Source organism: Castanea sativa, chromosome 7, assembly GCF_040712315.1.
Source record: "Castanea sativa cultivar Marrone di Chiusa Pesio chromosome 7, ASM4071231v1".
NCBI lineage: Eukaryota > Viridiplantae > Streptophyta > Magnoliopsida > Fagales > Fagaceae > Castanea > Castanea sativa.
In genome coordinates this window covers 35,033,371-35,048,310 of record NC_134019.1, presented here as the reverse complement: position 1 = coordinate 35,048,310, position 14,940 = coordinate 35,033,371, and the positions used below count along the sequence as shown (strand labels likewise).

Here is a 14,940-nt window from a genome sequence, read left to right as displayed (position 1 = left end):
AATATCTCTTTACCCAATAGGAAGATCTAGCTCGCAACACGCAACACCAGAGCAAGATCCATTGACTATGTACCTTATGCTTTCACATTGGGACCTGCAGCCCGTGGAGAACTGTTCATTATATGGCTGGTAACCTTTAAGGTATGCATAAGTGTCACAGCCAACTACCACAAACTTGTTTTGGGTGTTAGAGACCGTGAAAATGCCGGACAAATTGAGCTGCGCATCGTTGGAGTAATTAACATCCCGCACACCTTGTTTATCATGACAGTCACGGGCTATATACTTTGACATGTCAATCTGGCCTTGGAGGGAAGTGTTTGTAATTATGAAGTCTTCAGGACTATCACTTTAACATAGAAAATAGTAAGAAATCAAAATTCAAATGTTTTTCTGGATATAAGAATGGTGATCAAAATTTATAAATCGTATTCCCTGTGACATTTATTCCACATTGTAACTTGTAAGGGGGTAATGTGTAAAAAATTAAAATTGCTTTTTTTTTTTAATTTAATTATTCTATTTTAGTTTGATGTAGCCATGGTTGAAAATCGAAACCATGATTCCAATTTTATATGTACTCATCTGTTCCACTATTTTCGTTCTTGAACATCCAAAATATTTGGGCCTTACAAGATGGAACAACAATACAATGGTAATTGCTGCAAGAAAATCTATCCGAGCAAAGGCTGAATTTTCTGAGGAGATGAATTGCTTGATTGATTGGTAACAGAAATAGTTTAATCATCTCGTTCCAAAGAACCAGATAAGATTAGCGGCTAGGTAATGCAGCATAAGAAGAAAGAATACTTGCAGTGGGATGATAGATGCTATTTTGAACTTTAAGGTAAAGTCAAGAGGTGGCTTGAATTAATACAATCTGATGTCTAGTTCAGCAAATCAAAGGCACCACTCCATCCCAAGTTAATTGAACTAAACTTTGGCACGGAAGTAAGTTGAATTTGTCTTTTTAAATGTATAGTTGCAGGCCCTTTTCAGCTCATATTGCAGATTCCAGGGCCAGGCTTTGAGGCAGAAGCTTTAGAGTTTACAGTTTTTCTTTACTGAATTGCATATCCTCCAATTATTTCATTGAAAAAATACGTCATGAATACAATATCATTCTTTACAACCTCTAGGTCACACTCTTTTTGCATTTTGAAGGGATGTCATTTGATAATTCAGAATCTAAAAGATTGGTTTCTCAAAAAAAGAAAAAGAATCTAAAAGATTGAGAGTTTATTGCAGCCTATATTTATTATTAACCGGTATCTTTGGTTGCCTAGATGGTTGATAATTTTCTTACCTCATTTTAACTACTAATGTTATTGTAGTCAAAACATTTATTTTCAAGTAGTTGACAATTGAGTATTTCCCAATGGGTGTTGTGACAAGCTTGTACTCATGCTAACTTGCCAAAGTTGATAATTACAGAAAAGTTGTGGACTAAAAATACTAAAATAGACGTGTAGAAGCCAATTATACGATCTAGTCAAGCCCCAAGTCTATTGTATTATCCTGATCCAGGTTCATTATACTCAGAATCCTAATGTTACTGATATAGAAAAACCTATCCTAATTCCCATTTTGTAGAGCAAGTACTTAGTCGACAAAAACTGAATTACATTAATTCCATGTATTTTTTCTGTGCAATCTTTATTTCTCTTCACTCTTGTTTTTCCCCATTTACTTCAACAAATTAAAAGCAAGTATTTTTGGTGTGACTGAATTCATGAAAATAATTTGACCCTGGCTATCTCTCATCATCTATTTTTGGGTAACTGAAGTGTACGTATAAAAAAATTAATTTAATCCTTAAGTCCACAAAAGGATAATTAAAACTAATAACCATTGGTGGAAGCAGATTTCTAGTTCTTGAGCCAAAACTGAGATGGGAAGTGGCCCTAGGAAACAACAATGGGGAAACAACTTAGGATATTGCAAAGCTTAAGAAGTTGAATATAAGGTCATCAATAAAGGTCTGTTATGACATTTCTATTATATTTCAGCATGTGTTCCAAGCATGCCCCAATATAGGACCATCACTTTCCATCATATGATATGTGGGGCAAATTATATAGACCCAAGAACTAAAATGCAGGATACAACCATTGAACTTTTCTCAACAACTATGCTATACTAGAAATTTGATTTTTCTCCTGTGTCTGTGTGTTAAGATATTTCTCAGGGACAGCTAGAGCTAGTGTAACTATCAACTGAGCTAACTAGTAGTTCTTTATCAAATTTCTAATTCCATTCTTTTTTTCATCTCCTAATACAGCAATGATGTGGCTCAATTTTTATTTGGTACTTGGTAATCAAATTATTTAACCAGTAGGAGACAGAATGAAGCCTTATGACTTACAATTGCACATTTCATGCTTGGTTCACACATTCCAAAATGGCTGTTAACTTTGAAATACAGAGCAACAGCAGAAAAAAATTGTTAAGCATAGGAAAAAAAAGAACAAAAAGAACAAGGAAAATAGTGCAATAATAGCTATCAATTAAAATAGCATTATGGCAGAGTAACTTGACTGATTGCGCCAGTTAACTAGAATTTTATTATATAAACTCATGGGATATACCGGTGATATACCAATAATAACCAGTCTTGACTACAACCACAAGCAGAATTCACTTCCAATACAGATGACAAATTCATCGACACTCTGCAATCCCATTCCATGATATCTTTGAAGAATCATCTTCAAGACAGAAGTAATGTCTTCATATTATGTTCAATGTTCATTATTTCAAACCCAAAGTCTGTTACATCAGTAAACTTAAGTTTAGAATACCATTTTAGAAATTAACAAGAGAGGAGATTGTTTAATATACACATTTAAATGGGAAGTTATGCCAAGAGTATTGTGGCTTAGTAATATTATAGTCTCACTTTTAAGGAGAATCTGGAAAAAAATTTACCACCTCACTTGTTAAAAAAAATTAAGAAGAAGTTTGAATTATAAGGGAAAAAAAACTGAATATATTACATATAATTGAACCCAAACACAGACTTATTAAGCATTTTGATTAATTAGTGTCCCAAGATACCTTCCTCCCAACCAAAATGGATTTATCACCACAAACATGATAAATTATTGGAAAGACTTTCATAGCAAAAAAAAGTAGCAATGAAGGCTTAAAATCTAAGATAATTATGGAATTAGAAAAACAATGATTACGTTTGATATCATACCATCAAAACCTGAAAAAATGGAGCATTGACCCCTCAGGCCTCAGCCCCCCACCAAAGCATAGTACAGCAGTTGAAGCCATCAACTATTTTCTCAATTAGTTGAGTCCAGATGTAGAGGTGGATAGACATGGAACTTACACCTATCCCTCTTCTGCAACTGTTGAAGCATCTTTGCCAATTTTGGGTCGGGATTTAAAACTTCTACATACTGCAGGTTAGTCAAGTAACATAGTTCGTCCGGGGGGCATTATACCGAACTTGCAACTCTCCAAGACCAAACATTGAAGCCTTGGCATTGCACCTTGCCACATAGACCATTTTATAACATTCACCTTTGCCATTTTAAAGACTTCAAGTTGATGAAAACTACTTCCATCGCAAAAGAGGGTGTTCTGAATTTCACCTCCTACCACTTTGAGTATTCGAAGGTTGGTAAGCCTACCCAACACTGTCATGGCAGAACCTACGTCTGTGCGTTCTAAGGTTATCTTTGTGAGAGTCAGTTGGATTGAACTTGGACTTGACAGTTGAAGAATTTCACAAATCTTCAAAGTATGTAGATGGCGCATGGGATGGAGGCTTGACAAAAGCTTTGATACCCTCCAACTTGAAGAACGCAATCTTAATTTTCTTACCTTAGGAAATCTACCCTTGGCAAAGAGACTCTCAGTGTTTTCATTTAAATCTATACCAGTAAGGACTTCAAGATTGGGTAAACCCGCTTTATTGTCTGTTCTAGGTAGAGATGTTCGTCCATTCATATACAAATGTCTCAATTTTTGTAACTTCCATATCCCCCGGGGCAAGCGTTCTATTATAGAATTTCTCATGTCCAGCGTCTCTAGATTCCAAAGGTTGCATATGGAATCTGGTATGACATGATGCTCACCAGATCTAATGCTCAAGTACCTCAAAAGGATTAGGATTTCAATCATGTTGGGGATTAAGCAACAAATGCCCATATTACTGAGCTCTATCACTCGAACCAATTTGTCACTTTTGCAAAGCCATTCTAAGTAGCTTTTTTCAGGAGGACTCTTGAGCTCAACAACACACCCCCCCCCCCCCCCCCCCCCCAAAACCTATTATAGAACGACAATTTGAGGGCTCACAAGGGCTGGAATAAATGTATGGATAGTTGGCATAGTGGATGGAAATTCTACGAGATATGCTTATGGATGGAAGGTTAACATATGAATGAACCTCAAGAAACTTCTCTTCAATGCTCTCCGATATACGCAGGTCTCGTAGAAGATCATGGATACAACAAGTTTGACTCCTCCATCTAGCCTTTTCGTTGCCACTTGAATCAAGCTTCAATCAATAAGTTCCTCCAAGTAGTCTTCAGCAACATCCTCAATATTTCTATTCCGAATTTTTCGTATAAATCCCTCGGCTATCCAAAGTTGGATTAGTTGCCTCATTGGTATCTCAAAGTCTTCTGGGTAGATACCAATATATAGAAAGCAAGGTTTCAAGTGTCGGGATAAGTGGTTGTAGCTTAGAGCCAATATGTCTCTACAACTTCATCTATCTTCAATCAAAAATGAATTGACATGACCAACATATTTCGACCATGTTCAATTTGTTTTCTCCTTATTTGCCAAAAGTCCTCCCAATACCACAATAGCAAGTGGTAAACCATGACAACTTTCCACAATTTGTCTGCCTAGAGTTTCAAGTTCCAGAGGACATGTACCTCCCCAAAACACCTTCTTTGAGAAGAGTTCCCAACTTTTATCTTCTTTAAGTAATGGGAGTTCATAAGGGGGAATAGGACCTTCACTTTCCATCATATGGTAAGTGGGGCAAATTATACAGAGCCAAGAACTAAAAGTCAGGAATTTCAACAACTTTGTTGTACTAGAATTATGGATTTTCTCCTGTGCGTGTGTGTGTTAAGATGTTCCTCATGGACATATCAAGTGAGCTAGCTTTTTGCAATTCTTTATAGAAGTTCTAGTTCCATTCTTTTTCGTCTCCTAATACAACAATGACGGAGCTCAATTATCAATTCACGTTTGATAGTTTTCTTGGAATCATACAATGTAATTAACTACTTGGTTCATAAATTAATTAGCCAGGAGCAGATAGAAAGAAGCCTTGTGAGTTACAATTGAACATTTTCATGTTTGGTTCACACATCTGAAATGAGTGTTAGACATTGATATACATAGTAACATAAGAAAAAAGACTGTTAAGCATTGAAAAGTCAAAAAAAAAAAAGACTAAGAAAATAGTGCAATAATAGATATCCATAAAAAGAGCATTATGACAAAGTAACTTGACTGATTCCATCAGTTAACTAATAATTACGTTTATTTAAAATTTAAAAAAACAGTTTACTTATAATTACTAGCTTTGAGTACAATCACAAGCAGAATTCAGTCAATTCACTATCAAAACATATGGCCAATTCGTTGGTGCATTGCATTCCCTTTCCAAGATATCTTTGAAGAATCATCTTGAAGACAAAACTAGCGTCTAGATATTATGTTTAATGTTTGTGTATGCACAAGCGTTTTATGGTTAAAGCAACATTATTTCAGAACCAACGTCTGTCGCTTGGATTCAACTTTCCTTTCCTACTTGTTGTAATAAACAGAAAAGGACGGAAGTCTATAAGATGAAAAAAAAAAAAAAACCTTAAGAAATTAATATAATATAATTGAATTTAAACACAGAATACCTTCCTCCAAACCAAAACCGATTTATCAGAACAAAAAGCAAAAACAAAAACGAAGATAGTAAAGGCTTAAGTTAACTTCTCAGGCCAAAGCATAGCACAACAGATCAACTACTTATCTCAATTAGTTGTTAGGCTCAGAGGTGGATAGACTTGGAGCTTACATCCATCCCTCATCTGCAACTATTCAAGCCTCTTTGCCAATTTTGGATTGGGATGTAAAACTTCATATAGTTCAGGGATTTCAAATGCCTCATCTAAACCGCCTATGTCCACACATGATTCTAGTGGAGCTTCTCAACCTTCATCACAGACACAATTGGATCAACTTTGTCTTGTTAATCAATTACTCATCTAAGAACCAAACCAATAGCGAAACTAAATAGGCCATCAAGTAAAGCAGGTCTTCTTTCATGATAGTCTATCGAAGATAAATAGGAGGTATGTTACCCAACAATTTTAGCAAAATTAAGTTCTTAAAAAAAATAAAAAGAACAAAACACTCTCAGCTATTTGAACAAACAATATGTGTGCAAGTAACAAAAAGCTTTGGGTGAATTACCTGAGAAATTTGATCATTGTTAACGTGGGTATGTGATAAATATGGTTTTATCAGGAGGAGCAGCCAGGAGGTTTCACTCTTTGCGGCCTTTTCCATTGGACTCTGAGTCTGACTCCTTAGTTATGGCAGTGATGTAAATAGCTGGTGCTAATATGTACCGTTAGTTGTGTAGGACCGTAATTTTCAACCGCTAGACGTTTCTAATTTGCTAAAGTTTTAGAATCTAGCTTGGGATGAACATGTGTATGGAAGAAGATAACTCTACCGTCTTTATTTGCTTTTCGAAGAGAAATCCAGACATGATTTATTCATCAGGATGAATATTCGTGGCATGGTACCCCATTTTGACACAAAAATTGAGAAATTTTGGGACATAACAAAAAATTGGAGTTAAATTATAGAATCTAATTGAATTTTCTTTTGAACATTAGATGAGATTAGATCACTTATAAACCAACATACTATTACCTATTTTTTCTATTATTTGTGAGTCCTAGTGAGACACCTAAACAAACACATAATATAATCAAGCCCAAACACAGACTTACTAAACATTTTAATTAACTTCCTTCAAACCAAAATGGATATTTCACCATAAACACAATAAATTATTATATAGGATTTAAAAAAGGAAAAAAAAAAAATAGCAATAAAGGCGTAAAAGCTTGGATAATTAGGAAATAAAAAAAAATACTTGTTTCTCACAAACTATTTTATACAAAATTACAAATAATAATAAATAACAAAAAAAAAAGCAAAAATCAGGGGATTAAGAGAAAAAAAGTAACTAGTACATGTGATATCATATCATACCCTTAAAACACGAATGAACGACAAAGCAAACGACCATTGACCCTCAGGACCCAGCCTCGCACCAAAGCATGGCACAACTGATCAACTTTTTCTCAATTAGTTGGATTGAGAGGTGGATAGACATGGAGCTTACATCCGTCCCTCATCTGCAACTGTCGAAGCCCCTCTGCCAAATCTGGATGGGGATGTGAAATTTCCACATCCCGTAAGGCACCCAAGCACCATAGTTCGTCCGGGAGCATGGGAATATCCTCGCAGCTTTGGATGACCAAACGTTGAAGCTTTGGCATTGCACCTTGCCCCATATACCATCCTGAAACGCCCAGATTTTCCATTTTAAAGACTTCAAGTTGCTGAAAACTTCCTTCATCGCAAATGAGGCCAGTAATTCCGAGGAATCGATACGGGGCATCTCGTCTTACTTTGAGTATTCGAAGTTTGGTAAGGCTACCCAACAATTTCATGATGGCTGTAGATAAGGTTGCATCTACTAAGGTTATTTTTGTGACGGTCAACGAAATTGAAGTTGCACTTGGAAACTCATAAAATTCAGAGATCTTCAAAGTTTGTAGATGACACAAGGGAAGGAGGCTTGACAAAATCCCTGACTCTACCCCTCTCGAAGAATACAATCCTAATTTTCTTAGATTAGGAAATCTGGCCTTGGCTAAGTGACTCTCAGTGTCTTCATTTATAGCTATACCAGTAAGGACTTGAAGGTTGGGTAAAGCCGCTGTATTTTTTTTAGTTCTAGGTAGAGATGTTGGCCCATCCAGGTACAAATGTCTTAATCTTTGTAACTCCCATATCCCCTCGGGCAAGCATATTGTTATCCCTGTAGAATTTCTCATGTCCAACGTCTCTAGATTCCAAAGGTTGCATATGGAATTCGGAATGACATGACGCTCACCAGACGAAATGCTTAAGTACCTCAGTAGGACCAGCTTTTCAATTCCCTTGGAGATTAAGCAACAGATGCCCAGATTACTGAGATCTACCACCCGAACCAACTTGTTACTTTTGCAAATCCATTCCAAGTAGCAATTATCAGGACTCTTGAGCTTGACAACACCCCCGAAGCCTATTATAGAACGACTATTTGAAGGCTTACAAGGGCAGGAAGAAATGTATGGATTGTTGCCATAGTGGATGGAAATTCTACGAGATTTGCCTATGGGTGAAAGGTTAACATTTGAATGAACCTCAAGAAACTTCTCTTCAGAACTCTCCGATATACAGAGGTCTCGTAGAAGATCATGGATACGACATGTTTTGACTCCTCCATCTAGCCTTTTTGCTGCCACTTGAATCAAGCTTCGATTAATGAGTTCCTCCAAGTAGTCTTCAGCAACATCCTCTATATTTCTATTCCCAATTTGCCGTATGAATCCCTCGGCTATCCAAAGTCGGATTAGTTGCCTCACCGGTATCTCAAAGTCTTCTGGGTAGATACCAAAATATAGAAAGCATGATTTCAAGCGTCGGGGTAAGTGATTGTAGCTTAGAGCCAATATGTCCATGCAACCTGATTTATCTTCAGTCAGATATGAATTGACATGGCCAATATATTTTTCCCATATTCGACGTGTTTTATCCTCACTCGCCAAAAGACCTCCCAATACCACAATAGCAAGTGGTAAACCACGGCAACTTTTCACAAGTTGTTTACCTAGATCTTCTAGATCTGGAAGACAGGTACCTTCCCAAAATACCTTTTTACAGAAGAGTTCCCAACTTTGATCTTTATTAAGAAATGGGAGTTCATAAGGGGGAATAGGAGGAACACTATTATTAACTATAGTTGCATGTAATGCTACTTTTTTACTTCGGCTAGTGATCAATATTCTACTCCCATTCGAGTTATTAGGAAAGGCAGCACTTACCTCATTCCATGCTTCAACATCCCAGATGTCGTCTATGACAACTAGGTACCTCTTGTCTTTCAAGCAATCGAACAACAAACTTCTCAATTCATTTTCATCCAAATCTTGCCATCTTTCACCATTCTTTTTGTAAATACCTTGCACAAAACCCGACAACGATTTTTTCAATTTATGGTCTTGTATGTGTTCCAGGAACTCAAACAATGCCTTTCTGCATTCTTCATCATTCATTGCCTTGATATCGTTCAAGTCTTCAATTGGTGTCCCTTTCAATTTATCTTTACTCGAGCTATCCTTAGCTTCCAGACCGTGAAATAATTCCTCTTTCAATTCAGCTTTCAACACATACTTCTTCAGTTTTGGCATTGGTGTCACACCCTTCAAAATTTCAAGCAACAGCTCTCTGATTCTATATTTTTGAGAGACATAAACCCACCCACGGAAATCAAAGTAATTCTTGACATCATTGCTGTTGTAGATCTTCCTAGCAAGAGTGGTCTTGCCTAAGCCGCCCATGCCAATGATTGAAACAACATTCCGTTGCAAGCTCCCTTCCATAAGCTTCTTCACCAATTCCTCAGCGTCATGAGCGAAGCCCACTACTTGATATTCCTCAACATGGTTCCTGCGCCTGTGCAGTATCTTCTCTGCTTCTGCATCTCCTCCGGATGATTCAGCAATTTCTATGCCGTACTTGCTCCTATTGTCGTCAATTTCCTTGTCGATCTTCTTGATGCTCTCTATCTTGCTTGCAACCTCGTGAAACGTAAATGCTCGGTCACAAGAATGGATTAACTTCCTCAGCTTGCTTCTTCTCCTGTGCTCCGCCACAGTAATGATGTATGTATCAATAGCATCCTCAGCCTCATAGGCTACGTCCCTAATTTGGCTGACTACCTCCTTCACCAATTCGTCGTGTCGCTTGCCTTCAGTTTTTTGGAGGAAGAGGTTGATCAGTGACAGCTCGTTCTTAAGTGACCTGACTTGATCCTTTACGCCACCTTGCAAGTCTAATTCTTGGGTAAGCAACTGAGTCAGGTTCTCCAACAGGAAACTCACAACACTGTCTGCCATGTCTGATTGATTATTTTCCCTCCTTTGTGGGTAAAACACTAAAACTTAGTACAACAATTACAGATTTTTTTCTCAGGGGGCAGAGGGTTGTTGGGAAAGGACAGTCCGGAAGGATGAAGGAAAGTTTTTCCCCTATCAAAAGTCAGAAGTCTCTTTGAAGAGTGAAGACAAAAATTCTTAGCTGGAAAGTTGGTAGGGAAATACCACGAAATTTCCTTAGAAACAAATTATATAAAAAATGATCACATGGGCGATACAGTATTTATATTGTTGGGTAATTTACCTACGTTTACGAAATTGTAAGAATTTTATTATAATTAAAGAACAAATATAACGTGCAGCTACAATTTTTTTCTCTCAAAATCGATCACAACAAACCCTAATTATAAAAATAACGTTTTTTTCATTTTGTACACAGGATTTACAATGGGCTACAAAACAAGTTATTGCCCAAGCCTTCGCCCTATAAACTAAGCCTCAGAAAATCTCTCATTAAAAATCACGTAACATTATTCGAGTTCGGATCAAACATAACTAAGCTGCCCAATAAAGTTTACGTGAGTGTATCATTGCTTTTGCTTTTTCTTCTTTTTATATAATGCGAGAGTCAGGAAGCATGAAGTGAAATTAATGTCTTTCCAAAAAGTGAAATTACTTTCCTATCTATTTAGTTAAAATTTAAGATTTTTTTGCTAAAAATATGGTAAAAAAAGTTAAAAACTAACTGAATAATATAGTAAAACTCATAAATAATACTAAAAAGTGTAACAGAATTTATAAATAGCAGTAAAAATAAACTAAAAATTCTAAGCTACAACTTTCATCACCTCCCTACCACATTCTATAAATGAATTGTGAACATTTTCTTTTCTTTATATATATATATATATATATATATATATATATATATATATATATATATATATATATCCGATAGTGTTGTTGTGTCTTTCATTTTCTGTCCGTGTCTACCTGACCTTGTGATACTTCGTTGTTGTGTCGATCTCACTATCGTTGGCGCCACCGCCATTGTAAAAAGTCCAAGATCCGAACAGTAAGGCCTGTGAAGCCAGGAGAGCGTGAGGGCGTGAGAGGAATAGGGTTGATATCCGGTATGTGTTACAAAATGCAACGGTTGTGAGAAAAACATAATAATTGAGTGTTATAACTAAGTTAGATATTGATAGGATGTGGAGATCCGACTCCTCTGTTAGCTCTATGACTGGTTGTCCTCCTGATATTGTAAATGAAGAAGACCTCACTGTTGGAGAAAGTGAGTACCCAGATTTTAGAAAATGGAATATTCCTAAGGTTTCTACTAAATCTGTTTACAATCTTAATTGGACTGAAAAAAGTATTTTCTCTGAATATAGAGCTCGAACTGTTGAACAAACTTTTTCTATTTCTAGAACTCATGAAAAATGTTGTTTATTTTCCAAGAAAAATATTAACGAGTTTTTGTCCAAGAAAAATCTTAAATATTTACACATTGGTTTGGTCCAAGTTGCTGTTAAACCTTTAACAAGAAAAGGAATTGATGCTTCTGTGCTTATGTGTTTACGTGATGCTAGATTTAAGAAATTTAATGATAGCATTCTTGGCATGATTACTGCTTCTTTGTATAATGTTCCTGTTTATTTTGATTGTTATCCTGATCTTGCTCTTACTCTTGATGATCCTAATATTATTAAAGCTTTAACTTTGAATATATTGACTTCTGGATATGATATGGATGATGGTAGTAGACCCTTTACTCTTATTTATCGAATTTTTTATAGATTGCTTGATTCCTAGCTAAATCCTCGGTCTAGAGGACGTGATCCTGCTGGAAAAACTATGTTGATTCAATGTTCCACACCTGATGCTAAGATCCAAGTCCCTAAAATGATTCAATGGCAAGATATTACTCTTCCCAAAGAATGGACTTTGGAACAAGTTGCACCACCTGTTAAACCTGTTTTTGATGAACTTGATCTTACTAAAATTGCACAATATTCTGATGGAACTGTGAAAATATTTTTTGATGATACCAAATGTTTTTCTTCTCACAAACCTTTAAGAATCCATGAAGGAAGAAAGTCCTTTGCTGGATCTGAAAGTATTGTTAAAAGAAATGCTGATGTTGACGAATTTTTGAAAAAGAATTTTGAACCACTTGATTTAAAGCTAAAAGGAGTTGCTAGCAACAATTCCCAAGTTAGCAATACTTATTACTCAACTAAACCCGAATTTCTTCCAAAAGATGACCAAGAAGAAGAAGAAGATGCAAAATCTGAAGCTCCTTCTGGATCTGATTTTCCACCTATTGAAACTCCTCCTCCTTTTAAACATCTGCGTGTAATAAATTTGATGGATATGGATGTTGAAACCCCTGCTTTTCAAATTGATATGGTTGCTTTAAGTAATGAATTCTTTTCTAAAGCAAACCGTGATAAAAGAAAGTATTACCAAAGTACTTTTGCTCAGTCTGAGAAAGACAGGATCAAAAGGAAATGGAGAAAAAAAATGAATTTGTTAAAACAACATATTTTGTTTTTTGATTATCTTGAGAATTATTATGTTTCAAGAAATGAGGTTCATACCAATTACTTGAACGTAATAAAAAAATATGATTTTGTTAAACATGATAAAACTGTTGTTAAATCCAGTCATCCACATCTTGAAACTGTTTTGATTACTTGCAAAAATGATAAAGAAAGCACTGAGGTGAAAGCCTCCCCTTTCAAAATTGCTGATGATAAAACTCTTGTTTCTGCCATTATTGAAAAAAACAATTTTACTAATGAATCTTTGCATATTATTGGTCAACAGCTTGACCGTATTGAAGAAAAAATTGATGAAAAACCTTCTATTTCGAAACCTGAGAAACCTTTGATTGATTTACCCAGTCAAAGAAAAAATATTGATTTTAAAACTTCTCAGAGTAAGACTTTTGATTTAGTTAATTCCCAAGGATCAAATTTGAAAAGATTGAAAAATGCTTGCTGATTTAAAAGTTAAAACCGAGCAAACTTCTACTTCTAGAAGTGCTGCTTGTGCTATTTCAAGAAATGATAAAGAAGTTGTTTCTGATGCCGACACAAATTCTGACTCATTATCTTCAAAATCTTCCAAAATTGCTTTTGATGATGGCATAAGTTTACCAGAAATTAAAAGATTTGTTGGAAAACCCAATCCCATGTCTCTTACAAAAAATTGGTATTCTAAACCCACTCCTCCTGATGTACAGTTTGAAGAAAGATCTTCTCAAACTCAATTTTCTGTTTCCGCTGATAAACTTTATGAATAGAATATTGATGGTTTGTCTGAACAAGAAATTATTAACAAAATGGCTCACATGTCTATGGTTGGTATTGCATACATAAATAACCATGATAGTCTTGATCATCTTGATATTGTTGATTTGCTTGCATCTGGTTTTACTGGTTGTCTTCGCGGATGGTGGGATTCACATCTCACAGAAGAATCCAGAGAATCTATTAAACATGCTGTTAAAAGAGATACTGATGGTATGCCTATTTTTGATCAAAATATTAATCGTGGTGTTCCTGATGGTGTTAATACTTTGGTTTACACCATTCTTAAACACTTTGTTGGTACTCCTTCCAATATTTCGTCTCGAATTTCTGATTATTTGAATAATTTGAAATGTCCTACTATGTCTGATTACAGATGGTACCAAGATGTATTCACTTCCAGAGTCATGCTTAGAAAGACTCTACGAAGCCTTATTGGAAAAAGAAGTTTATTGACGGTCTGCCTCCTATTTTTGCTCATAAGGTAAAAAATGAATTAATTGGTAAAAATGATTCTATTGACTTTGATAATTTAACCTATGGTGATATTTTCAGCACTATTAAGAAAATTGGAATTAATATGTGCAATGATGAAAAATGGTTAAAACAACAGTTAAAAGATAAAAAGAAAGCTTAATATGAAATGGGTAATTTCTGTGAACAATATGGTTTACCTCCTATTGCCCCTTCCAGGCAAAAAGGAAAAAGTAAACATGATAAGGTTTACAAAAGTTATTCCCATAAAAAGTATAAAAGACACAGAACCCACTTTGTTAAACCCAATGATTTTTATGCTAAAAACAAATCTACTTTTCGAAAACATGATAAACAGAGATCAGGTAAAGGTAAGTGCTTTAAGTGGCAAATTTGGCCATTTCGGTAAAAGTAGTACCCAAAAGCCTGGTAAGTTGAAAAATAAGTTGAATCTGTTGAACATTAATAATAATGATCAAAATGAATTATTTTAGATTCTTGAATCTGCTGCTTCAACTGATTACTTTGAAGAGGATTTTTCCTCCTCATCTGATTCTGATTATCACTCCCGTAGTGATGTTTCTAAATCTCCTAATATTAAACTTGGCTGTAGAGATTCTTGTTGTAATGTGATTAAATCTGTTAAAATGTTAACCAAAAGTAAAGAGAATGATGATTTACTATTGACAATGATAAGTAAGATTGAAGATCCTAATTTGCAGAAAGATTATCTTGATAAGTTTCTGAAAAACTTAACAAAAGAAGATAAAGTTAAAAGACCTAATTCCACGATAAGTTTTGAAGAAACCCTGAAAAGATTTAATAAAAATAAATCAAAAGAGATAAATGTTAATGATCTTCAACATGAAATAAAAACTGTTAAACAAGATATAATCCAATTAAAAAATGATGTTAAAACTATTAAACATGATAATGATCATCTTAAACAA

At 35.2% G+C, this 14,940-nt stretch overlaps 1 protein-coding gene and 1 pseudogene across 3 annotated transcripts; both read right to left on the bottom strand.

Moving 5' to 3' along the window:
* Positions 1-2,826: 2,826 nt before the first annotated feature.
* On the bottom strand, positions 2,827-4,995 carry LOC142644376 (putative late blight resistance protein homolog R1B-14; annotated as a pseudogene).
* Positions 4,996-5,314: 319 nt separating this feature from the next.
* On the bottom strand, positions 5,315-10,415 carry LOC142642224 (putative disease resistance RPP13-like protein 3). 3 transcript variants are annotated; one of them, XR_012845618.1, is made up of 2 exons: positions 7,264-10,415; positions 5,315-6,190 (listed from the first exon to the last, which is right to left on the bottom strand). XR_012845618.1 is itself a non-coding variant. In XM_075816561.1 (1 exon), exon 1 carries the CDS (start codon positions 10,218-10,220, stop codon positions 7,356-7,358), a length of 2,865 nt encoding a protein of 954 aa, XP_075672676.1. In that variant the 5' UTR covers positions 10,221-10,415; the 3' UTR covers positions 7,103-7,355. The 3 variants fall into 3 exon arrangements, 1 of the variants encoding a protein (XP_075672676.1); XR_012845619.1 differs by lacking the exon at positions 5,315-6,190 and adding an exon at positions 6,289-6,309; XM_075816561.1 differs by lacking the exon at positions 5,315-6,190 and having other exon boundaries at positions 7,103-10,415.
* Positions 10,416-14,940: the final 4,525 nt, after the last annotated feature.

Excerpts from the sequence above, each read along its gene's own strand:
- LOC142642224 (XM_075816561.1), bottom strand. The coding sequence starts at position 10,220 with ATGGCAGACAGTGTTGTGAGTTTCCTGTTGGAGAACCTGACTCAGTTG.